General features: G+C 41.9%; 1 protein-coding gene across 1 annotated transcript; it reads right to left on the bottom strand.

Moving 5' to 3' along the window:
• Nucleotides 1-368: 368 nt before the first annotated feature.
• FNTA (farnesyltransferase, CAAX box, alpha) lies at nucleotides 369-24,972 on the bottom strand. Its single transcript, XM_027529845.1, has 9 exons — nucleotides 24,753-24,972; nucleotides 21,401-21,486; nucleotides 13,843-13,957; nucleotides 10,427-10,531; nucleotides 6,308-6,434; nucleotides 4,129-4,277; nucleotides 2,508-2,570; nucleotides 1,262-1,433; nucleotides 369-1,003 (listed from the first exon to the last, which is right to left on the bottom strand). The coding sequence occupies exons 1-9, from the start codon at nucleotides 24,938-24,940 to the stop codon at nucleotides 881-883; spliced, it is 1,128 nt and encodes a 375-aa protein (XP_027385646.1). The 5' UTR covers nucleotides 24,941-24,972; the 3' UTR covers nucleotides 369-880.
• Between the last annotated feature and the right edge of the window lie 2,323 nt (nucleotides 24,973-27,295).

Below are 27,295 nucleotides of genomic sequence, written 5' to 3'. Positions count from 1 at the left end.
TGATGTGGAATGTGGCAGAGGTGGCACGGAGCTGGCACGCTCACCCAGCAGTTCCGGATCCCAGCCCAGGTAACAGCAATGTGACGGTCCAGCTCTGCAGGGGTGTGTTGGGATATATTTCTGGAAGACCGGGTGATTATTCTGTGAGCTATCTATATACCTCAATAAACCCTTTGAGTTTAAACCACCCTGAGTGAATTTTGTTGCTTGTAGTTGAGAACTGACCACTTCCCATTTTAATTACATTTAACACAGTCATGTTTCTGGTTTCTTCAGTTTTATAGCGATGTATTCTCTGCTTTCCTAAGCTGAGACAATGTCCCTTGTATACAGGTAAATGCTATTTAAAAAATCAAACTACTATGGCATTGTTTTAAGATACATCTGTAATTTTATTACAAAACCATTCTTTTGGCATTAGTTGGTTACAGTGAGAGCACGATGCTGTGAGTGTGGCAGAGCAGCTCTGATCTAACAACTGCATTCCCTGCTTTCTGAACCGGAAGGTAAGTTACTTATATCCTTTACATACCTGCAAACATTAACGCTGCAAATCCTGACACACAAACCACTTAGGGAGGAGCTGATGCTAAGGGGTTAGAGTAAATGTTGATAAGACTACAAAAGTTCCTTTATGGGACTTTCTGTTTCCTCTCCCTCCCCCAAATTCTCTGCTTAAAAAAAAAATCAAGTTACTTGGAACTAGTCTGAATAGCAGCAGCACCCAAGGAGCATCACACTTAGTTCATGTTAAAAAGCAGTACCTGTGCATTGTATGTTCTACACCACAGGCAAAGGGAATGATCACTTTAGTTTTTAACTCCTTCATTAGAGTCTCTTAAAAAAATAAAAGCATCCCATCAAGTTCGTCGAGATGGTGTTATTGCTGTACGTTTGTAGGTGGGTCACTTTCTGTGCTGTGTTTGCTTTGAAGGGATCTTCCAATATATCTCCAATATTCCTTTCTTATAGTGTCCTTTTCTTTAGCTAAGATTTCACATAACTAAAAATGAAAAACAAAAATTCATTAAAGGAAATGTGTAATTCAGTCCCTAGGGCAAACAGGGATTCTGGGCTACTACAGCTTACTTCAGGTCACGATCAAATGAAACAGACCATAGGCCACGTGCACTAGTGACGTGGGTGTGGCCCTGAGCAGCAAAGGAGCCCTGCAGAGTTCTGAGGAGCCGTGTTTTGAAAAGGGCATGCGCACTGGGGCACTGAGATTCCAGAAGAAAAGTGCCGCGTCCTGCCAGCTTACCTCTAACGCTTTATTAAGAATGTCCTCCTTGTTGTCACATTGGTTTTCTAGCATGTCTTCATAGATATCCACAAGAAAGGCAATTAGGTAGGGAGAGCTGTGACTTGGTTGTAAGTCAAGTAATTGATTTAACAGATTGGGATATTTGGAAAGACCACGATCCTGCAAAATCCTAAAAAATAAATAAGACTATTCTCAATTTTGAGAAGGAAGAACAAGAATAGTAGAAAGATTAAGAGAAAATGAGCCTTGTAATATAAGCAAGAAAAGTATTTTGAGTGAGGTTGAAATGAAAATGTTTTACATTAATTTTTACTGGAGTATAGTTGATTTACAGTGTTGTATTTCTGCTATACAGCAAAGTGCATCAGTTATACATACACATATATCCACTCATTTTTAGATTCTTTCCTCATACGGGTCATTGAAAGTATTAGCAGGGCTCTAAAATGAAATTTCTAAATTAAATCTGAGCTTTATGATGGATAATTAAGAGCAGAGTAAAATTAACTAAAAAGAATAATCAAGTTCAAAGATAATCATTTATAACTCAAACTGTAACACACAAAATTAAAGGAAAAAAAAAAACAAAACCATCTTAAAATTAAAAAGTCAGGAAAAAAAGACAGGAGAGATGTTTCTGCTTCTTGAGATGGTTAATCATCCCTTTAGCTCTCCAGACATGACAGGGCCCGGCCTCTGACAGATGTCCAAACGCGACTGAGCTCACACTCTGTGTTCTTTGAGCCTAGTTCCCTTGGAGACCTTTAAGTTCAACAAAGGGCCTGGTGAGTCAGTGGCCAGGCAAGAGAGAGCATGCTGATTTAAGGAGTGAGATGTGTTACAGGAAATCTCCAGAAGTGACAACAGAAAGAGTGGGTATGCATCTGTGCAATCTGCTTATAAATGATATATCTCATGTTCCTGTGATCCTGAGCTGAACAGAAACTGGTGTGTGTATTCTGTTCTGTGACATAAAGACTACAGGATTCATCAATACAAGTTAAAGCTGTACTATTGTTTACTCGTGGACTACTCTAAACACTGTGCTGGGATGTGCTTGAGAGGTAAAGAAAAGGGCAGAGGGCACTGTTCCTGGGCGCTGTCACAACACTCTTCCACTTACCTTCTTAGAGCCAGAGAACTGGAGAACTCTTTAGTATCCTTCTGGATTCTGATTATGGAACACATTCTATGATCTCTCATGTTAGGAGGTTAAAAAATAAAAGCAAAAACAACCTCTTACCCTTTCAAATAATTCCACGCACTTTCATTATGTGGGACTAGTTTGATCATTTCCAGAGTGTACCTGTAAGGAAAAGGTCATAAATAAACGTGTATCACTTTAGAAGAGCAGTGACGATAATGAGGAACAGCCTCCGTACTGCTGCCTCACAAGGCGGCTCTGTGCTTCACTTACCTCTCCTGGTGGACCTGGGACCTCCCTAGGTTATTGTATCTAAATTAGAGACTCCCTGAGGCTGCAGTGGTCAATGCTTATTTACTAGTAATATGAAGGCTCAATTTACAAATGGAAAAGAAGTTACTGTGGGAGATTTCCTTTCACTTAGGCTTTCCCTCTGAAGGGAAATGTCAGGAAAATGAGACTTTCCTTTTTTCACTAAAGCAACCTGGGGGAAAAAATCTTGTCTAAGATCTACTTATGCCAGACAAATCATTACTCACTGAGAAAGGAGAACTAAATAATCTTGGAAAGCTATAATAAAAAATAGATAAGATTATATAGTCAATTCCAAAACAAGATTACTACTAAACTATGATGTGATTCCCATTCCAAATGGCCACTCCCTACTTTTCTCTTCCCCTTAACAAGATTATTAATTTAAACCCAATTACACAAAATTCCAAGGGAGTTATAGAACTCTGCTTCATTACATACTTACTCAAATGAGTAAGTCACTGACTAAAGTTTAGTAATCTTAGTTTTGCTGCAGTGTGGTTTTAATAGCATCTTTTTCACAGAAAGTAATAAATCCATTCATCATTATGAAAATTATAAAGAAATCTGGAGAAGAGAATTAATGTAGGACACTGGATTGTAGACTCTGTGTGTGTGTGTGTGTTAATTTAAATCACCAGACCCAGCTGCTTAGAACAGGTAAAATTAGAGCCAGCTGCCCTGTTTCAAGCAGAATAAGGGCAAGGGAGAAGTAGATGTACCATAAAACCAGCTCTTCCTAGGAGCTGCTCAAACAAATTTCACCATTAAAATATGACTATGATCTCATCAGGCTATAAAAACAATATACTTTTTCAAACTTCAAACAGACAATGAGATAAAGCAGACAAAGAAAATAGGGTTATGGATAGAATACAGAAATTCATGTCAATTCAGAACTTTGGAGATCTTCTGACACGATTTTGTATGCTAGAGCATTTTTCAACTGGGGGTGACTGAGGCTTGGGATGGGGTTTACTACTGAGATCCAGGGCATCAAGGCCGAGAATGTGGCCACACGCCGTGGAATGCACAGGATGATACAGACGCACTGGGCCCCAAACCCTGCACTCAGCAGTAGCAGAGTAAATAGCGCAGCATCAGGGACTGTCATCTAAAGTTTAATGAGACAGTTTAAAAAAAATCTTCTCAGACAGTATGAAATATGATTTCTTCTCAATCTACAGTACCAACAGTATTTCAAGAAACTTAAGACACTAAAAGTAAAGGTTTCCTATACACAGTATTAATTGTATATTTATCATTATAGGTTTCATCTAACTATCCTGCCCTATTCGTTCCATGAGGATAGGATTGGGGCAGTCTTCATCTATGCTGTATCCTGATGCACAAGACATGCAGGCACACAAATATTCTTTTAAGGAGTTAACAAATGAAGATTACTAACTGGACTTCTCTCTCCAATATAGCACGATCATTGTAGCCCGTAGTGTTAGAAATTACGAAATATCTTTGGTTCCAGACAGAGTTATTTCTCACATCCTCTTTGAGAAGTTGGTCTACATACTGCAGCTCATTATCCCAAAGTTTAAATTCCTAAAAGAACATAAAAAAAATTCAATTAGGAATGTCCTATTATTTATAAACAATGAAAAGAAATAAATAAGGACTTCCCTGTTAGCGAAGTGGATAGGAATCCACCTGTCAATGCGGGGAACACGGGTTTGATCCCTGGTCCGGGAAGATTCCACATGCCGCAGAGCAACTTATTAGTCTGTGCTCTGAAGCCCACAAGCTGCCACTGCTGAGCCTGTGTGCTGCAAGTACGGAAGCCCCTGAGCCTGTGCTCCGCAACAAGAAGCCCACACATGAGGAAGACAAGCTCCTGCTCACTGCAACCAGAGAAACCCCATATGCAGCAACAAAGACCAGTGTGGCCATAAATATTTTTATTTCTGTTAAAAAATAAAACTTTAACAAAGTTAAGCAGGTAGAACTGAAGACACGAACTCATTATGTATTTGGAGGGGAGTGACACTGCAGGTCAAGGAGATGGAGGCGAAGGAAAAGTCATCAAAGACAGGGGCAGAGGGGACTTCTCTGCTGGTCCAGGGGTTAAGACTCTGCCTTCCACTGCAGGGGGGACAGGTTTGATCCCTGGTCTGGGAACTAAGATCCTGCACACTTCGTGGCGCAGCCACAAAGAAAGATGGGAAGGGTCATGAGGAATGAAAAATTAGGGAGTAAGAGTTGGCAGCCAAAGTGGCTGTAATTCAGCACCATCTTGTGGAAAACAATCTAGATACCAAGAAGGACGTTTTAACTACTTGACCCAACTTTTTAGAACTATTCTAAAGATTAAATCCAAAGGGAAAAAAAAAGTATATCTAACTAGGTGTTTATGTACTGCTTTTTGGTTTGCTTCCTGTTTCAGCTGTGTGGCTCTTGGCTGTGGCACACAGGAACTTTGGCTGTGGCATGTGGGACCTACTTCCCTAACCAGGGACTGAATCCAGACCCCCTACAGTGGGAGGGCAGAGTCTTAGCCCCTGCACCACGAGGGAAGTCCTTATGCATTCTTTAAGGTGAAAATGTAGAAGAAAAAGCCAAACTCAGTACTAAGACAATGATTACCCATACTACTGTATATTAATGTTATGTGATTTGATATTATTATACATATTAAAAGGAAGTATTCAAAAATGCACATATATGGTAAAATTATATTAAAATACATGTAGATAAATATACACAATTGGATTTAGATATAAATTTTTACATTACAAAGCTGTTTTAATTTTAAAAATTATGGAGAGAAGAGAGCCAACAAAGACAACTTGAAAATTTTTGGTGAAATACTCTTGGTATAATAAAATAGTGCAGAAAGCAGCAATCACTGGAAAAAATTTACAAGACACAACACTACAATTGTTTGATGGAACAAATAAAAATGCCCAGAGTGGGAGTTGTAACTATTTTCTTCTATTCAGGATTCAGCATAAAATTTTAACAAGTAGGCAGAAATAAAATACTCAATAGTTACTGTAAAATCAGATTACAAGGTTTTATGTATGCAATACCTTAATACATAAGATGTCCTTGTTAATGAAAATAATACAGCTGTATTAAAACTTTACTGCTGGGGAAGACTGAAGGCAGGAGGAGAAGGGGACGACAGTGAGACAGCCGGATGGCATCACTGACTCAATGGAGATGAGTTTGCGCAAGCTCTGGGAGCTGGTGAAGCACAGGGAAGCCTGGCGTGCTGCAGAGTCGGACACGACTGAGCGATTGAACGGAACTGATCAAAAATTTACAACTACTTTTCCTATTCAATTTGCTAGCAAATATAATATATGATGTAAACTCAATCAAAAACTATTAAAAAGTCACTATTATTCTTTAATGTGAAGTTACTCATCAACATATCCCAATAGATCATGAAAGTTAACCAACATGAAGGATGTCAGGCTTAATTATCTTGATAGTTCTTAATCATCTTAATCATTATTGTGTGTAATGATCTATATGTGTTTCAGTTTAAGTATACTTATAATCTGATAGTAATTTAAATTATTTGTTAAAAAAATAAAAATGCAAATAACACTGTAATAAGAAGGCAATACCTGAATAACCCACTGTCGGTGCTGCCAGGCATGGTAATTCTTTGCATCCTGAGTAAGAATATCCGCAATAAACTCAAGCTCCTGTGATGGGTCTCTCAGCCATTCCACCAGCACTCGCCTATGATGCCTGAATTCAACAGAAGGAAGTTTTATGTGAATTTACACCAAAACGAAAGTAATCAGCTGCATGTGTTGTACTAGGTGATGCGGAGGGACATGCAACAAACTGAAATTCACCTCTAATTCTCAAGACTCTACTGGGAAGAAAAGGTACCACAGGAGAAACTCTAAGAGAAAAAATTTCAGAACACTGAATAACAGCTGAGAAACAGAAACAGGGATTTTCATGTAAAATAAATCCAGGTACCAAGGGCTTAAAGGTTTAAATGCAGCTAAATCTGGAAGACCAGTAATCTCTCAACAACCACAATATCCTGTGAAAGAATTTTCAACATGCCCAGATGTCACAATCTGACTATGGGAAGTAGGATTCTGTCTCATCAAGTATGGAAGCCCCTCTGCGTACCAACAGGCTGTTTTCCTTAAGGCCGGAGGGCCACCATTCAAGCAACTGCTTATATCACCAGCTCATGGGCAAAACAGAATTCACTTCTACTCTGGCAAGCAGCTGCAACAAGTTGATCAGAAGAGGAATTTCTGTACTAGGAAAATACTTTAAGAGTTCTCTGGTGGGTTCTATTTGTATAATTTCTTCTAGCTGAAATATTTATAAAAATCTATTAGTAAAAATGTTCCAAAATTTACTGTGGTAATGGCTGGACATATATACCCCTTAAATGGGTAAACAGTATGATATGTGAATTTTATCTCAATGAAGCTATTTTCTTAAAACCATTAATACTCATTATATTAAAATGAGCAGGGGTGATGGAAAAAATGGCTAAAGAAAGATTTAATGCTTCATGGGTGACCTACTCCACATGCATGGAAAATTTAAAACTTCATCTTAGAGAATATTAAGAAGGTAAGATTCTACCAAAAGGAAGATCCCACAGGGAAAGGTTTCTAAATCATTTATTTAAGAAGACTTATAAGTCGGTGAACGCTAGTAACAATTTATTTTTCCAGGTTACTGATAAATTCTGTAATTCAAGAAAAACTTAAGAATTAGTCCTCCACCATGTCAAATGATTTCTCAGAGCAAAATACTAAGATGTTTCATGATTTAAAGATTATTAATTAAATACAGGGGTTGATCTTACAGTGTAAGTTTTCATGGTGAGAATTTAATAGAAAGTGCAATTAACTGGCATACATGATTTGAATTACTTGTACTATCCTAGTTATGACAGCAACTAGTGGAGTGGAGAATTTAAAATGCACTGCAGGACTTCCCTGGTATTAGAGTGGGTAAGAATCCGCTTGCCAATGGTAATGTGTTAATGACAGAGTCTGCAGTATCCAGAGAAGGCAGCTACTTCTCTTCAGCAAAAACTAGATACAGTCAAATGCTGAGAAAGCTTGTGATGTCTGGACACTTTTTTTTTAAGATAAAATAGTACATAGTTTATATATCTATTCAGATAATTTTCTGGGTTTTTTTTGGAGGGGGGCATACTGTGTGGCTTGTGCAACCTCAGTGCTCTGACTAGGGACTGAATCCAGGCCACGGCGATGAAAGCCCCAAATCCTAACCACCAGACCACCAGGGAACTCCCGTCTGGATTTTTACAGCTTTTATATAAAAACACCTTATTCCGAAGGATATAACAACTTTTAAATGAGGGACTGAAAACTGTCTAGTCACTTTTCTACTAAAATAACTTTTATAATGCAATTTCTCAGGAATATAACCATCATCTACTGAGAAAGAAAGAAGCGACAGAGGCAAAGTTGTTTAAAATTCTACAGATGGAAATCTGCAATAGCTATCACTTCCATGCCTTGCCAAATGCTGTTACTTCCTCTCACATCTAGTATGTTGTAACTGTTTGAGAAGATTAAGTATCTATTTAAGGTTCATACTCCCTCTTAAGGACAGTATTTGATTATGCAGATAATCATTACCCAATTGGGCCAGAGAGCAGTCCCTCTGCACACGGGTCTACAGCTGGGAGCCGTTCCTTCTCCAAAGGCTAACCTGTGCGCTGGGTCCCTTCCCAACTCCAACGAGATCTGACTCTGTTCCCTTTTTCTCCAAATTTCTCGCCTTTTCCCTTTCATTAACACTTTCCCCACATCATGAAGTCTTTGCCACTTTGGGAAAATAAAACCTAAAAGACACAGCCTGACCAGCTGCTTGCTCTGTCTTTTTTCTCAACAGCCAATTTCATCTCCCATAAGAGATGCATGCTCGTTTCCTCCTCCTGCCACCCCCGCCATCCTCCCCGACACCTCACTGCCACCCGGTTGCCCACCCCACCCTGGTGGGAGGACTGCTCGCTGACAACCGCCTATGGAACAAACCCATGGGTTGTCTCCACCTTCTGCTCTTCTGAACCTCTCAGCAGGAGCGGATACTCTCATCTACTCCTTTCTTCCTGAAACTCTCCCTTCTCTTGGTTTCTGTGAGCACACTAACTTCTGGTTTCCTTCCTCAGTCATCCTGGACCACTTCACTGCCTCTCGAATGCCGATGCTCACCGTGTTCTGTCCCCAGCCTCCTCTAATTCTCCTAGAGCATCCTCATCCGGAGCTGCGACTTCAACCACAGGGGAGCATGGTTCAACCACTAGCTGGGCAGCTTTAGCCAGGTTTCCTATAAGCACATCAAAGCCCGCTTGTCCAATCCTGAATCTACCCTTCTTTTCCAGAAATGTGCTGCTTTTTCCCCCCTAAATTCCCCAAGTGGCTGGCACCACCATTCACCCAATGGTCAAGCCAAAATACAGACATCACTCTTCGCTGCCGCTCCACTGAGAAGTTTAACTTCAAAACCTGTTGCTTCTGTCTCCAAAGCCTCTCTCACATGTATGCTTCTATCTCCCTGGCCCTACCATTCTCTCTCCCATAGCCCCAACATGGCAACGGCCCGCCAGGACCCTGGGCCTACTCTGCTATTCTCCACCTGCTGGCAGAGTAGACCTCCTGAGACACAAACCTAATCACATTACTTCCTACATTAAGATGTGTCAGAAGCTCTCCACTGCGGCTAAGGTCAAGTCCAAACCCTTGTCAATGTCCCGGATGCTCTTTACGCTCCTACTGCAGGACTCCCCAAAGGCCCACCAGCCACGTGAAACCACACGCAGCTCCCTGAGCACATCACGCCCTTTCATGTTTCTCCCCAGAGTCCTCTCTCGGCCTCAGTGGTCTTTCCTTTCAGAAATCATCCTAAATTTCAGGCATAAAGTCAGTCTCTGTACTGGGAAACACCGAATGGTGGTGGCCCTGAGGAAGAGCAGGCAGCCAGTGGCACGGAGTGGGAACAGCTCTGGCGGGCGCCAGGGGGCCACTCCTCCTGCACCAGGACCCGGCAGCCCGGCGCCCCCCGCCCTGCCCCCCCACAGCTGCCTCCCTGCATGCGGGCCCACTAAACACTGGGAACTGTCCAGACTCTGCCTTTCTCTCCTATTTGTTCTCTGTCCTCCTGCTCCAAACCTCTCTCCTCCCTCCTTAATAAAACCCATACTCTTGTCTAAGTCAGGAGCTTCATCTTTAGAACACACACTGTAAGAGCCCTACTATCACACTTTCCACACTGCTCTGCAAAGTAACTAGTTTCACTATCTGCTTTCCTTTTCAGACTTTCATTCATCTTTGTATCTCCAGCATCAATGGAAAAATTTTTAATAAACAAATGAACAAAAGACCAAATACCAGGGACTCGTCTTATAACATACTGAATAGAAAACTGAACAGAAAACTGCAAAGATTTTCTGCTCAAATTTTCCCGATTCTAGCAGTATTACAGTTAATGTCGAAGTCTTAAATCATGACAGCAAACATTTGAGTGTCAACTGTGGGTTAAGTGCCATTTCACACACTAAACAAAAAGTCACCTCAGTTCTCCTAACAACACTGTAAGACACTTGACATTAGCTCCAGTGCAAGGACTATAATTATAAACAAATGAACAATTCCTCATGGTTTCGTCACCCACTGGCAGGTACCAATTGATTAGCACAGCAACTTATTTCCTTCTTGTGTTCATCTTACCAAACTTGATAGTTTTTGGGCTGCTCCTCAATTATTGCCGAGATGTAGTTCATTTCCTCATGTAGATCCTTCTGAAGTGACTTTAAGAGAACTCTTCGGAAATGCCTACAGCAAATAATAAGTATCCACAGTGTCATTACTCCACGTACGTGGCCAGGCACAGCATCAAATGAAGCCAGAAGACAACACCACAGACCCGTTTCTGCTAAGTATTCTACGTAACCAGTAAGGCGGGGATTTAACTGCTTGCGGTTGTCCCAACTTGTACAACTGGTGACTGGAAGAATCAAGAATTTTGAAGCAAAAATAGTGAAACGCAGAAAGTGTGAGACAGAAGAAAAGACAACCGATCAGTGATTATTTTCAGGTAATACTCTGGTTACTAGTTTCTACTGCACAAGAATCAGAAACTTCTCTTTCCTCACATGGTATAACTTGCTCATTTAGATACATTATTCATATAACACACAAATTTCATTAAAAATATTACCAAATATTTTACTTTTAAAACCATCGTAATAATGCTACTTATAACTGAAACAAGTTTCTCTTCAATTTCTTCATAGGTAAGGTCAAACCATTAAATAACATCTTTTCTCTAAAGACATAATTAGTTCTGGTCTATTTTTACTTCAAAATCTCAAAATATTTCAACTCAGTATATAAGGGACAAAAAACTATTTTAAATTACCTTTTAAAATGAAATGCTAAATAGAAGAAATGACAGCATTTCTATTATAATTTTTAAAATTAGGTTTCACAGAGTACATAAATATTCAGTTTGGTTTATAAGGTAATTTCAATTTTAAATTTTAATTTTTAAGAAAACAGCAAATAAATTTAGGGATTTTAAATAAATTCTAATTTGCTCTGAGCTGTATAAAGAAATTCTTATAAGCTAAGGAGTGAGTATTAGAGACACAAAGTGATGGAAGATGACACTACTAGTTCCAAACTTCACCCTCTAATAAGATCCTACTAAAATGACAATAGAGAAAAAGCATACATCCACAGGGATGAGGGGATACCATAGCAACTGCAAGAGATCAACAAAACTATGGAAAATGGCAAACTGACAGCTTTGAGTGACTTATAAAAACACCAAGTTCTCCTGAGGCAACTCTGGATGGGCTTCTGGTCACCTCAAAGACCAGCCTTGATTTAGAAGCTTAGAACGTTCAGCCCCCACCTCCCGTCCTCCAGACAGGGGAGAAGGACTGGAAATGGACTGCATAAGCGATCATGCCCACATGAGGAAGCCGCCATCAAATCCCAGCAGGAGGGGGTTCTGGGTGAACACATCCATGCACCGGGAGGGTGACACACCCCCACTCCACGGGGACAGAAGCTCCTGTACTCAGGACCACCCCCTCCACCCCCAGACCTTACCCTATGTACTTCTGCACCTGGCTGCGTGTCTCCATCTTTTATCAGATCCTTTAATCAACTGGTGAACTTAAGTGTTTCCCTGACTTCTGTGAGCTGCTTTCGAAAATCAGTCAGCCCCAAGGAGTGGATGCTGGAGCCTCTGATTTACAGCTCACCAGGCAGAGGCACAGGATTTGCGATTGGCTCTGGGTGGGGGTAGCTTGTGGAACGGAGCCCTTAACCTGTGGAATCCAACACTACCTCCAGGCGGACAGCATTACAGGTAAGTTAAATTACAGGACACCTGTGGGCTGTCACAGAGAACCGCCTGGTAGGGGAAAATCCCACATACACTCGGTGACCAGAAGTGAAGTGCACTATGTGCAAGTAAAGAAAATGTGCAGGAGGAGGACTGGGGTTTTCCTAAAAAACCTTGACAACATACAAGTGGCTTTATTTTCTGGAAAAATCAGAAACAGAAAGAAATATCAGACACAACGCAAAGAAGGGTGAGGTAAAGGCTGGAAACAAGGAAATTTAAAAGAGTAACACAAATAACAGGCCAGAAACCCCACCCAACCCGACTTCCCTGCCAGAACTGACCCCCAAAACTGGGGCAGCCAAATGGACACTCCTCCGACAGCTCTTCTTCAAAAACACAAACCAGCCAAGAGAAAAGACCCAGAAATGCTGACATATGAAGATTTCACACAGAACAGCCACACCTTCACTAACTTCACAGTGAAGCCCTCTCGGTGACCAGTCCTGCAACACGCAGAGATGCCAAAGCAGGTTTTTCCTGCTACACTGTAGGTGTGAAAGGAGAGCCAAGAACTACCAGTCATTTGAGAAAAATGTGTACATGGCAGAAAGAGACCAAAACAAATAGAAAAATGAAAATATATCCCATCCATGAAATAAAAAAAAACAAAATGCTACTAAAAAGGAATACCCAGAGAACAAAAAAGAGCTCTTGTAAAATAAAAATGAGTGCAGGGACTTCCCTGGTGGTTCAGTGGCTAAGACTCTATGCTCCCAATGCAGGGGGCATGGGTTCGCTCCCTGGTCAGAGAACTAGAGCCCACATTCTGCAACTAAGACCCACTGCAGCCAAGTAAATAAATACATGTTAGAAAAAAAAAGAGTGCAGACCAAAGAGTTCGAAGATAAAGTTGGGGAAGTATCTCAAAAGCAGATAAAAGGAGAGGTGAAAATAAGAAAAGACAAGTCTCAGAACTACAACATGCAACTAAAAGGCATTTCAGAAAAAACGGAGGAGAGAAGTAATTGTCAAAAGAATATAAAAAAATTCCACCCCCCAAAGTTAAAGAAAAGGTTAAAATGAAGGAACAGGAATCTTCTCAATAGAGGCTGAAGGAAAGAGAAGGACAGTTTTGAAAACCTGAAGGGAAATTATTTCCAATCTTGAATTCTATTAGTAAAGCTGAGAAGGGACTGAAAACACTCTAAAACATAAAAAAAAAATCTCAATAACAATTTCCCATACATCCTTTTCTAAGTTTTCCTCTATTCGAGGATCTGATCTATAAAATGAGAGAGTAAATCAGGAAAGGGATAGGTGTGGGATCTCAAAGACAGGGACGAGACACAGGGGAGAGCTGCAGGCCGTGGAGAAGAGAGTGAAGGGTCCCCACTGTGCCCAGCAGGAACAAGACACTCGACAGGAGCAGAGAGTTTGGAAGACAAGTTATTCATTGGTAGAGAGAAAACAAACTGTGATGGAGACAGCATAGGAGATGGAATTCTGTGTCTTCCATAGCAAAACTAATGTTTAAAATGAAAAATTAAAAACAACTAAGTATGTTATTTATAGAGGAGATTTTAAGGAAAAACACTGAAGAGTTGTTACCTGAGGGAGTGGGACCTGTAGTGAGAAAGAATGGGGCAGAGACTGCCATTTTTCATTCAATGGGACCTTTAAACTCACATGTAACTTCTTATTTCGATAAAAATTAAAGTTAAGGAAAAAAGCCATCCAAATGAAAACCTCAGACGTTCAGACAGGGCATAGTGATGACGTGTCTTACCACACTGTGTAGTTGGCTGCATTTAACTCAATAGCATCTCTGGTTAATTTAAAAGCCCGCTCACTTCTCTCGTCGCGCTGCAGGACAGCCCGGAAATAATCATAGACGTCCTGAACTGGAAACGGAGCACACAGCTGCATTAGGACGGTCTTTCTTGCTTAAAACGACCACTACAGTACAAAATGCTGTTTGTTTTCTATGTCTCGGAGGAAGATATCTTACTGCATGTATACGATTTACAACAATAGGCAAAATAAAGAAAGCCCAGCGATGGTGACCGCCAACCTGGGAATTTGTCACAGCCACAATGCATGTGACCGAGCTTACTGCACATTCGGGGTTGATGCCAGACTCCAGATCCCCGGATGATGTTGTGTATTAAGGAAAAACTAAGCATGCATATAGTCAAATATTCACTTGGCTATTTTTTTAACATTTTATTTTGATCAGTTTCTTAAACTGAAAAAGGAATCCACACCATGACAGAAAACTCAAACAGTACAGAAAGTTCACACTAAGCTTCCACTCCACTCAATTCCCAGTCCTTCTCCCAAGAAGCAACTGCACAGTGATTCTAGTATATCCTTCTAAATATATCCTATCACTATAGGTGATTCTAATTCTATCCTTTTTTTTTTGTTGTTTAAATACAAATGAGATCATATCACACTCTTATGCTCTGGGCTGTCTTTTTTTCACTAATACATTCAGTTCAGCTGTTCAGTTGTGTCCAACTCTTGGCAACCCCATGGACTGCAGCACACCAGGCTTCCCTGTCCATCACCAACTCTCGGAGCTTGCTCAAACTCATGTCCATCAAGTTGGTGACGCCATCCAACCATCTCATCCTATGTCATCCCCTTCTCCTCCCGCCTTCAACTTTTCCCAGCATCAGGGTCTTTTCCAAGGAGTCAGTTCTTCGCATCAGGTGGCCAAAGGACTGGAACTTCAGCTTCAGCATCAGTCCTTCCAATGAATATTCAGGATTTCCTTGAGGATGGACTGGTTGGATCTCCTTGCGGTCCAAGGGACTCTCAAGAGTCTTCTCCAACACCACAGTTCAAAAGCATCAATTCTTCAGCGCTCAGCCTTCTTCACAGTCCAACTCTCACATCCATACATGACCACTGGAAAAGCCATAGCTTTGACTAGATGGACATTTGTTGGCAGAGTAATGTCTCTGCTTTTTAATATGCTGTCCAGGTTGGTCAGAGCTTTTCTTTCAAGGAGTAAGTGTCTTTTAATTTCATGGCTGCAGTCACCATCTGCAGTGATTTTGGAGCCCAAAAAAATAGTTTCTCACTGTTTCCACTGTTTCTCCATCTATTTGCCATGAAGTGATGGGACCAGATGCCATGATCTTAGTTTTCTGAATGTTGAGCTTTAAGCCAACTTTTTCATTCTCCTCTTTCATCAAGAGGCTCCTTAGTTCCTCTTCTCTTTCTGCCATAAGGGTGGTGTCATCTGCGTATCTGAGGTTATTGATATTTTTCCTGGCTTGTGCTTCATCCAGCCCAGCATTTCACATGATGTACTCTACATATATGTTAAATAAGCAGAGTGACAATATACAGCCTTGACCTACTCCTTTCCCGATTTGGAACCGGGATGTTGTTCCATGTCCGGTTCTAACTGTTGCTTCTTGACCTGCACACAGATTTCTCAGGATGCAGGTCAGGTGGGCTGGTATTCTCAAGTCTTTAATACTTTTCCACAGTCTGTTGTGATTCACACAGTGAAAGGCTTTGGTGTAGTCAATAAAGCAGAAGTAGATGTTTTTCTGGAATTCTCATCCTTTTTCAATGATCCAACGGATGTTGGCAATTTGATCCCTGGTTGCCCTGCCTTTTCTAAATCCAGAACATCTGAAAGTTCACTAATACATTATTCAAGGCCATATAAACTAGTATACATCTCTATAGAAAACCACTTGGTAATTTCTATTAAAAATTAAAACTGACTACTCATTGACCTTAGTTCTTAATCCAGTTAAGTTTTCTTACAAATAAACTCCCGTATTTGCCCAAAGCATCCAAGGACATTTATGAGAGTATTTGATAACGTAAGAAATAAAAAAGCAAGAAAAATTGGAAATTTAAATTTCCATTAGTAAAGAATGAGAAGTCCCTCACGGTACACCCATACAACAAAACCCTATGCAGCTATTAGTAACAATGCTGCTCTGTTATATACTGAAGTGGAACAATTTCTAAGATGCTGTTGAGTGAAAAAAGGAAGGTGAATAATAGCAGCTATTCATTTAAAATACATGCTTGTTAAAAAAAATACGCTTATTTAATTTTTTATGGCTGTGCTGGGTCTTCATGCGGTTAACGTGCATGGGCTTCTCATTGTTGTGGCTACTCCTGCGGTGGCAGGTGGGTTCCAGAGCACAAGAGCTTAGCTGCTCCGCGGCATGCAGGATCCTCCCAGATCCACCTGCACTAGCAGATGGATTCTTACCTACTGGACCACCAGGGAAGCCCAATATATGCTTATTCATGAATAATACTAGTTGGAGGAACAAGAATGGGAAGAAAACATAATTTTCCACTGCATTCCACTACAAAGTTTACTGCATTTTTCAAACAGCTGCACAGCATTGCGTTGTATGGCCACTGTATCTAATTCATCCCTGTCAATGTATGTGTGAGTTGCTTTCCTTCTGTCACTGTCCTGTCACTGTATTCTGTGCACATATGCAAACCTCCATGGGCTGTACACGTGGATCAGGATTATGTGCACTGTTGGTGCTGATAGGCAGTGCCAGACGAACCTCTCAAGCAAGGTCTGATCAACCTGCAGTGCCTCCAGGAAGGCATGAATACACCTGCACTCTCCACATCCTCACTCACACAGTATCAGAGTTTCTGATCTTTGCCAGCCTCTCAACTGAAGGAACTTTAGACCTTGACAATTGTTATCCTGTTTTATTCTCATTTCCACAAGAGAAACTGAGGCTTAAAGAGATTCACAAGTTCACATGGCCCAGAGTACTTTGGAGGTAGAGGTGAAACATACAAATCTAGTCTGACACCCAAGACCATACCGCCAGTCACAGTGAACTAGGTAGGAGACACTGCAGTTGAAATGCCCTCACATCACAGCACAGATTAGAGAACAGACTAAGGCCCCAGACAGACTGCTAAAATAACCCAGATGTTAAATATTCCCATACTTCTTTTGCCACAGTTAAAAATCTATGTGGACATGCTATGCTATTTTTCTTATAGCATACAATTTTCCAGTTACTGACAAGAGCTCACAAACTTTTAGCAGGCTGCATGCAGTATGGATGTCAGTATATGCTAATCTGCCTAACCATTCTGCTGCTACTGCTGATGTAGTTTTTTTTCAATTTTTTTTACAAAAATCACTACTTTAAGCATCCAATGACTTTTCATTAAAAAATAAACAATACACATGAATGTATTTGTGTGTGTGCCTTCCCCAGTGGCCCAGTGGTAAACAATACTCCTGCAATGCAGGAGACACAGGTTTAGTCCCTGGGTCGGGAAGATCCCCTGGAGGAGGAAATGGCAACCCACTCCAGTATTCTTGCCTGGAAATTCCCATGGGCAGAGGAGCCTGGCAGGCTACAGCCCAAGGGGTGGCAAGAGTCAGATGTGACTCAGCATGCACACCCACATGCAAGCACACACAGGTATGTGTGTCCTTAGAATACAACCCCCAAAGTGAAATATCAGAGGAGAGCATGAATAATTATAGTTCTTTCTGAGCATACAAAGATCATCCCAACCCAGGGGATCTTCCCAACCCAGGGGATCTTCCCAACCCAGGGATCGAACCAGCACCTCCTGCGTCTCCTGCATTGGCAGGAGGGTGCTTTACCATGAGCCCCACCTCGGAAGCCCAGTGAGTACATGATACTTTAGAAAGCACCTGAAGTTTCTGGTATCCGATGCCATTGCCCACTGCACTGGATCTGTGTCGGTGGGAATGGCTGCTACCAGTCCAGTTTACATGTCTCTCCAGACATTTTTCCAAGCAGATAAATGTAGATCTGTTCTTGTTTATTTTTAATGAAGTTGGTATAACATTTTCATTCTGCTTTTTGGCACTTTCCCCCTCAGTGACGTATCCTTTCATGCCTGTGTATATACATCTTGGTCATTCTTTGTTCACTTTTCCATACAGTGGACATGGCATAATTTACATGTCAATGCTATTTTTTTTTAAAGTGGGACTAGGATACTCAATCTTCAGTTCAGTTCAGTTGCTCAGTCGTGTCCAACTCTTTGCGACCCCATGAATCGCAGCACGCCAGGCCTCCCTGTCCATCACCAACTCCCGGAGTTCACTCAGACTCACGTCCATCGAGTCAGTGATGCCATCCAGCCATCCATCCTCTGTCGTCCCCTTCTCCTCCTGCCCCCAATCCCTCCCAGCATCAGAGTCTTTTCCAATGAGTCAACTCTTCGCATGAGGTGGCCAAAGTACTGGAGTTTCAGCTTTAGCATCATTCCCTCCGAAGAAATCCCAGGGCTGATCTCCTTCAGAATGGACTGGTTGGATCTCCTTGCAGTCCAAGGGACTCTCAAGAGTCTTCTCCAACACCACAGTTCAAAAGCATCAATTCTTCGGCGCTCAGCCTTCTTCACAGTCCAACTCTCACATCCATACATGACCACAGGAAAAACATAGCCTTGACTAGACGGACCTTTGTTGGCAAAGTAATGTCTCTGCTTTTCAATATGCTACCTAGGTTGGTCATAACTTTTCTTCCAAGGAGTAAGAGTCTTTTAAATTTCATGGCTTAAGGTTATATATTTTAAATTGACAGAATCATAAATAACTTTCCGGTTAATAAAATAGAATTTTATATTAAGTTTTTCTGATATTAAAATTTTTATATAGTCTTTTAATTAAAAATTACAAATTTAATATACTATCATACTCAAAGTTTCTAAAACTTACGTGCCCCCTTTTCACTCTATATTGTTTCCGCAATCTGTCCCTATTATAACAGATCTAAGATCCTCTTGGGCTTCCCTGATGACTTGGTAAAGAATCTGTCTGCAATGCAGAAGACTCGGGTTCGATCCCTGGGTCAGGAAGATCCAATGGAGAAGGGAATGGTAACCCACTCCAGTATTCTTGCCTGGGAAATCCCATGGACAGAGGAGCCTGGTGGGCTATAGTCCATGGGGCTGCAAAGAGTCAGACACGACTGAGCGGCTCTCACACTCACACACACACACAGTAGTTACTTCTATTATCCTCGCTTTACACAGGAGGAAACAGAGGTACTGAGAGGTAAAATACCTTGTCCAAGGTTACAGAGCCAGTGAAGTGGTACAGTTAAGAATCTGAACCAGGTGGTCTGGCTCTGAAGTCTGTGCTCTTAGCCTCCCAGGACATGTCTGGTTTTTTTAATTAATTTTTTTGGTTGCGATGGGTCTTAGTCACTGCACGCAGGTTTCCTCTAGTTGTGGAGAGTGGGTGGTACCCGCTGGTTGTGGTGTATTCATCACAGGGGCTTCTCCTGTTGCTGAGCTTTGGACACACAGGCTCAGTAGCTACAGCTCAGGCTGGGCCCTAGAGCTTGGGATCAGTAGTTGTGGCACATGGGCTTAGTTGTTCTGAGGTGTGTAAGATCTTCCTGAACCAGGAATCAAACCCATGTCCCCTGCATTGGCAGGCGCATTCTTATCCACTGTACCACTAGGGGAAGTCCAAGGACATGTCTTTGAAGCCATAAGCCAGAGTGAACCCAGAGTGAAACATGAGAAGCAGCACTTAAAGGTTGTAAGATGTGAGAATTTCCCACTTTCACTAAATATATACATGACAGTGCTTTCTAAAATGGCTAAACTTACAGAACTTTCCACCTGAAAACTATAGATCTATTCATACTTCTCAATTATCTGACATCACAAAACAGCTTAAATTATTTTTCATTTCTAATGATAATAGATTTTCCCCCTTATTTAATGGTCAATGAAATTACATCTTCTATGAAAGTGCCACTTCACACCCTTTGTCTATTTTTTAATTAGTCTGCCAGTTTCTTTAACTTTCTTTAGAAATTCCTTATAAGGTTCTGAGTATCAATCTTCTGTTTATACATCTTCTCTCACACTGCTGATTGCCTTTTAACTTACTCATGGTGTCTTCTGTTGCACAAAGGAAAAATTCTGATACACTCATAGATGAGTTTTGATTGATGGGTCATTTTCCTCTTTTCCTTTGTGCTTTCTAATAATGATATATTTAAGAATTAAAAACGTTGTTTTTTTTTTAACCCTGCAAGAAAGATTTTATTATTTTTAACTGAAAGAGAAATGTATGGCTTTGTAAGTTTCCATAAGGTGCCTTACAAATCTGGAAAAGTAGCAGTTTTCATTTCTCTAATCACTGGTGAGGTTACTAGCTCTTCACAGACATTTCTATTTCTTCCAGTGAATTATCTCTTCACGTATAATCTCTCTCATAATTTGGAAGCTTTTCAGTTTCATACCTTCTGATCTTTTTCTCAATCAATTCTGAGTTTTACATCTCGCCTAATAATTCCTTCTTTACCCTAAGAATGAGAGATTACACTATTTGCTCCTAGTATGTTTACAGTTCTGTTTTAGAACTTAAATCCACATGTCATCTATTTCATGTAAGATATGATATAGGGATATAACTGTTTACAGCCAAATGCACATCATTACTTGATTAATCCATCTTTCATACAGATATGAAATGTCCTTTTTATCAAGTATTAAGTTCTTACCTACATTAATACATTTTAATTAATTAATCTATTTGTTTCTACACCAGTTCCACATGTTAATTATTAAGTTTAGTAGTACACTTTCATATTTGGTAAGGCAAACTCTCATACCATTATTCTTTCTTTACAAACATTTCTTGACATTATCCTATAATCAGAAAAAACAAGTGGTTTTTGTAAAAGACAAATGATTTCGGATAACAGAGCCTTAACTGAAAGAAACATATACACACACACACACACACACACACAAAACTACAAAACAAGCATTCTCTTTTGTTTATCCTTTCCTTGAAGAATAACATCTGCATGATCTTCAATTTACAATGCATTTCACATTCATTATAAAAGAACACTTTGTCAAAGAAAATCCACTCACTTTAATATCAGAAATGCATTCGAACTGAGTCAAACATTTCATAGTTAAAATATAGTTTAAAATGCTCATGTTTCAACAACCAAAGTTTATTCTAAATAAAACAGTAAATCATTTATCCACATGTATTTTATGTAAGATATAATATAGGGATACAATATCAATTTTATGTGCAGATTAAATAGTAAATGAAAAGCACAACCACACAGTAGCTACTATGTATTATAAAATAACATTTAGGACTTATATTTAGAGTATGTCCATTCTTAAGACAAAATGAAATTTGTTATCATGAAAGTAAATCACAAACCTCTCACAAGATTAGTTTAAGTCATTTAGACCTTTATCAGACAAAAATCTGTCATCTATCTATAGTTGTGAATTTCAATTTTGCTACTAATTTGACTTACAGGCCTTTTCCCAATAAAAAATAAACTTACATTTCTCACTATAAATGATCTGGACCACTGGATTGGGGCCATCATTCTGCGGCACTGGATCTATATCAGCCCATTCTGCCCTGTCCCTGAAAATATAGATATTTTTCAGTAATTATATTCAAGCATGTAAAGAAAAAATGAAATTTGATGTTCTTTAAAATGTCAATGATTACACTTTAACTTAAAACTAATGTAATCATGGTGAGATTCTTCATGAACAAGTCTATCACTTTGTTTTACAATATTAAACTTTAAAATAAAAATAAAGTGAACAATTTTCCAATTAAAGTAATTTAAATCAATAGTTTTCAAATTTAAAGTTTTACATAAATGCAAAAGTAGGTTTCTGTAGCAAGTACACAATAGTTTTAAATTAGAAATCAATCCAATTCATTGGTCTAATAAGACTCTTTGGAGTCAATCAACATTTTTTAAAAATTTGAATGACATTTTTTTATCTGAATAATCTGAATAACTAGAAACTGATATTTAAAAATAAAAGTGAGGTACCATTTCACACCAGTCAGAATGGCTGCGATCCAAAAGTCTACAAATAATAAATGCTGGAGAGGGTGTGGAGAAAAGGGAACCCTCTTACACTGTTGGTGGGAATGCAAACTAGTACAGCCACTATGGAGAACAGTGTGGAGATTCCTTAAAAAACTGGAAATAGAACTGCCTTATGATCCAGCAATCCCACTGCTGGGCATACACACTGAGGAAACCAGAAGGGAAAGAGACACGTGTACCCCAATGTTCATCGCAGCACTGTTTATAATAGCCAGGACATGGAAGCAACCTAGATGTCCATCAGCAGATGAATGGATAAGAAAGCTGTGGTACATATACACAATGGAGTATTACTCAGCCATTAAAAAGAATACATTTGAATCAGTTCTAATGAGGTGGATGAAATTGGAGCCTATTATACAGAGTGAAGTAAGCCAGAAGGAAAAACATAAATACAGTATACTAACGCATATATATGGAATTTAGAAAGATGGTAACGATAACCCTATATACGAGACAGCAAAAGAGACACTGATGTATAGAACAGTCTTATGGACTCTGTGGGAGAGAGAGAGGGTGGGAAGATTTGGGAGAATGGCATTGAAACATGTGAAATGTCATGTATGAAACGAGATGCCAGTCCAGGTTCAGTGCACGATGCTGGTGCGCTGGGACGGCCCAGGGGGATGGTATGGGGAGGGGGGAGGGAGGAGGGTTCAGGATGGGGAGCATGTGTAAAGAGAAATTTATTTTTAAATTAAAAAAATAATAATAATAATAAAATAAAATAAAATAAAAATAAAAGTAATCACTATCATTTTCTTGTACACCAAGAGGTGGTCCAGGTGGTCAGTAGAGCTTGGAATCTGGAACACTGGCTCTACCACTGAGCTAGCTACTGTGACCTTGAGAAAGTTACTTAAACTTTTTGGGCAGCAATTTTGTCATTTATAAAATGGAGATGATACTATTACCAACCAATTTTAGAAGGCTATCTGGAGGTTTGAGATAACATGTTAAGTACTGAAAACGTGCACAACAGTAAGCATACAGTACATAGTAAATATGCCTATATACAGTATAGTATACAATTAGCATGTATTATACACTAGACACACTAAATGTACTATATATTACTGTATGCTTAAGTATATATGCTGTACGTTATAAACACAGCATCTAATAAACGCGTATAGCAAACATTCAGTGACTACCACTTCTCATTATCAAATCTGAAACAGATTATAGTGGCAACAATGGATGCCTATAGACATTCTGTGTAAACTGCTCAGTGTGACCAAATTTTCTTTAACCACTCTTTCACTTATATTCTTATCCTATTGCCCATTTTTCAGTTCTGTGTACTAATCAGCTATGGACAGAAAAATTCTGTGGTATGTAGACAAATCCTAAAATTGTGTCCATTTTGTAAGGAGAAACGCAGGGGACAGAAAAATTCTGTGGTATGTAGACAAATCCTAAAATTGTGTCCATTTTATAAGGAGAAACGCAGGGGAAAGCATGCGTTTCCTGAGGTGTGAGACCTCGATGTGGAGCGGTATGAGAAAACTAGGGCTTCCCTGGTACCTCAGCTGGTAAAGAATCCCCCTGTAATGCGGGAGACCGGGGGTTGGATCCCTCCGTCGGAAAGATCCCTTGGAGAAGGGACAGGCTACCCATTCCAGTATTCTTGGGCTTCCCTGGTGGCTCAGCTGGTAAAGAATCTGCCTGCAATGCAGGAGACCGGGGCTCGATCCCTGGGTTGGGAAGATCCGCTGGAGAAGGGAAAGGCTATCCACTCTAGTATTCTTGGGCTTCCCTGGTGGCTCAGCTGGTAAAGAATCCGCCCGCAATGTGGGAGACCTGGGTTTGATCCCTGGGTTGGGAAGATCCCGTGAAGAAGAGAAGGCGACCCACTCCAGTATTCTGGCCTGGAGAATCTCATGGACTGTATAGTCCGTGGGGTCGCTAAGAGCCGGACACGACTGAGCGACTTTCACTTTCACTTCACTTCACGAGAAAGCTTCGGGGGCAGGGGAATCTGACACAGGTCAGGGAGGAAACCCGACTACCGCGCGGCTCGGTGAGGAGCTCTGAAGGCTGCGGGGGCCACCTCCACCAACGGAGAGCTCGAACACATTAACTTCGAGGACGCAACCTGGAGGGGGGCCTTTCAAACTCGGTTCGTAAAATCTAGGCAAATCAGCCATCGGATGGGGTTTTTACCTAGAATTACGGGAGGGAAAATAAGACACGCGAGAAAAGTTAAAAATTTGTCATTCGACTCTGCAGGTTCAAGTGGAGTTTGGGGGAATGGAATGAGCATGACCAACAGAAAGCGACTGATGGGATGGGGACGAACCAAGTGCTGGGCAAAAGTCGGGGACGAAAAGGCGAGAAAGTTGCGGCACCGCGGTCCGGGCGGCGAGGGGACGCATAACGGGGTTTGTTAGCCCCTTCTCATCCTCAGAGCCTAACTCGGCGCTAAAATCGCTGAAAGACAACGCTGAAGGGAAACGTCCCGGGGTCCCTAAGATTTTCAGGCGAGCGCTCTGCGTGTCGGCAGGACAAAACCACAAGGAAGACCGGTCCCCAAAGCGAGCCAGCCTGGGATCTTGAGGAAATCACTCCCTGCCAGCAGCCCCGCCGCACACGAGGCTCGGACCACGGCAGGCCAGCGCCGCGGACAACCTCCGCCCGCCCGGCGCAGGGCTGGCGCGGGCCCCACCCCCGCCGCCGGACTCTCGAGGCCACGCCAGAGCGCCGGCCGCGGCCGCCCCGCAGCCAGCCCGGCGCGGGCGACTGGGGTCTCCGGCGCCAGATGGCCTGCCGTGGGCGTTACCTGTACAGGACATAGGTGGGAGAGTCCAGGCTCAGGAACCCGTCGTCCATAGGGGACGCCGCCGCCGCCTCTTCCTGCGGCGGCTGGGGAGGCGGCGGAGGAGGATGGGGCTGAGGAGGAGGCGGCGGCTCCGGCTGACCGGGATCCCCGCCCTGCGCGGCCTCCCCGACCCCGTCGGCGGCCGCCATCACTGCTCTGCCCAGAGCCGAGGAGGCGACGGAGGCCCCGCCCTCGGCCCCGCCCCCAGCCCCGCCCCCTCACAGCGGCCACTTCCGGTGTCCCGCGCCTACCATAGAGACGCGGGCCAGAGGGCCCGGCGGTCTTCGGTTTGTACGGGTTCGCGCTGGCGGGTTGTGTCTCGCTCGCTGGGACGTCGGTTGTCCCTTCGCCCGGTCCGCGCGTGTGACTGAATGCCTGTGGGTGGTGCCCCGAACGTGCTGGTGCTGTTCGGTGGTTGTTGGTGCCACCGGGGGAGCCTCGGAAGCCTGGATGAGCGGCTGGCGCCGGTGCTCCGCGTTAGCCTTCCAAGGGCATTGGCATTTACATCCCTCGTGCACCGTTGTTTTTTTTTTGTTTTTCCTTTTGGATGTTAAGAGTTTAGATTGCAGAATTCCAGTAGACCAGGGCTTTTGTCTCTTGAAATTAAAGTTCTGATTATGCAAGGAAAATGTGTGTACGTTATAGGAAAGGTAGCCATTCATTTAACACACACTACCAAGTGTAGGCAGGGCTTGCTCGTGAATGAAATTAAGTCTCTGCTTTAAAATATGCCTGTAAGAGTCCAGGACGAGCCACTCCACAGATGGTGCTTTGGTTGTTTTGAGCTGCAGGCACTTGAAGAACAGCAAATGCGGGAGAAGCTTCCTCCGAATTCCCTCACCTGCCTAAACACAGACCCTCCAAAAAAGAGCTCTATGAAAGTAAGGCCCCTCCCTGGGAGATTCAAGAGTAGGAGTGGATGCCACACCCAGACAAGTCTTGTTCAACTCGCATATCTCCAACCTATTTTTCTAAGGGCCCATTCGTCATCTTTCATTGTTACTAAAAACCTTTTTACTCTCCCCACAAGAGGTCTTCATCTCCCCTAGGCCTGAATTCGTTTTTTTTGTTTGTTGTTTTTGGCCATGCTGCCCAGCTTGTGGGATCTTATTTCCCCCAGCTGGGGATTGACCCAGGCCTCTCACCAGTGAAAGCCCAAGTCCTAACTCTAGACCTCCAGAGGATTCCCTAAGCCTGAATTCTAAGCCACCTCAGGGAGTTGTTAGTTTCCTTTGGGTATCTCTGGGCATTTTTGTATTTTCTCTAGGTGTGCATGAGGTATACATGCTAATATATACCGTGTTTTTCTCTTGTTAATCGGTCTTTTGTTACTGGGGTCTCAACCAAGAACTCAGAAGGGTGGAGGAAAAATTACTCCTCACCCTCAACAGTAGATGGTATGGAGGCTTTTCAGAGGCTATTTGAGCAGAGACCTGTGAGAAGGAAAAGCATAGCAATCAGACAACAGGAGTGCGTGCTTGGTCTTGGTTCAGAAAGAATGCCGGCAGGGCTGAAGCTCTGTGAGTGAGGGGAAGGAACAGTAGGTGGTAAGTCTTGCCCTAGACCTGATGCTGGGGAAGACAGAAGGCAGGAGGAGAAGGGGACGACAGAGAACGAAATGGTTGGGTAGCATCACCGACTCAATGGACATGAGTTTGAGCAAGTTCCGGGAAATAGTGAAGGAGAGGGAAGCCTGGTGCGCTGCCGTCCATGGGGCCACAAAGAGTCAGACACGACTGAGTGACTGAACAACAACAAAAATCGAAGCAGCTGCCAGGGACTGTGGTAAGAATTTGGATTTTTATTTTTATTGTGTTAAAATAGTTATGGCGTAAAACTTACCTTTGACATCATTTTTAAGTGTGTAGTTTGGTGATGCTAAGTGCGTGCACACGGTTATGTAACCATCTCTACCATCAGCTTCCAAAACTTGATCATCATCCTCCCAAACTGAAATTGTCTCCATCAAGTGCGCCCCATCCCCCACACCCAGCCCTTGTAACTACTGTGCTACGCTCTCTCTCTGTGACTGTGGCTGTTCTACATCCCCACAGAAGTGGAATCGTGTCGTATTTGTCCTTTCATACCTGGCCTGTTTCAGTTTGTGTAACGGCTTCCAGGTTTATCCACGCTGTACCAGGTGTCAGAATTTCCTTCTTTTTTTGAGGCTGAATAATAGTCCATTGCGTGGATGGGCCACATTTTTTTAATCCATTCATTTATTAATGAACATTTGGGTTGTTTCCACCTTTTCGCTGTTGTGAACAATGAAATATCTGTTAAGAGTCCCTGCTTTCACTTTTGAGTGTTTACCCCGAGTGGGATTGCTTGACATCTGGTAATTGTTAGTTTTTTTGAGGAACTGTTTTCCACAGCATGTGTGCAAGGGTTCCCTTTCTTTCCATACTCACCCAGGCTTGTTGTTTCCTGGTTTTGTTTTCATAACCATCTGAATGAGTGTGAACTGGCATTGTCACCTGTGGTTTTGATTTGCATTTCCCTGA

This window comes from Bos indicus x Bos taurus, chromosome 27, assembly GCF_003369695.1.
Source record: "Bos indicus x Bos taurus breed Angus x Brahman F1 hybrid chromosome 27, Bos_hybrid_MaternalHap_v2.0, whole genome shotgun sequence".
NCBI lineage: Eukaryota > Metazoa > Chordata > Mammalia > Artiodactyla > Bovidae > Bos > Bos indicus x Bos taurus.
This window is presented reverse-complemented; position numbering and strand designations above follow the sequence as displayed.

What these genes read in the sequence shown, in the direction of transcription:
- FNTA (XM_027529845.1), bottom strand. Translation starts at nt 24,940, where the DNA reads ATGGCGGCCGCCGACGGGGTCGGGGAGGCCGCGCAGGGCGGGGATCCC. An exon ending in GCAGCCAACTACACAGTGTG is followed by an intron (nt 10,532 to 13,842) that starts GTAAGACACGTC and finishes TATTTGCTGTAG; the next exon opens with GCATTTCCGAAGAGTTCTCT. An exon ending in CCCAAAAACTATCAAGTTTG is followed by an intron (nt 6,435 to 10,426) that starts GTAAGATGAACA and finishes TGTTGAATTCAG; the next exon opens with GCATCATAGGCGAGTGCTGG.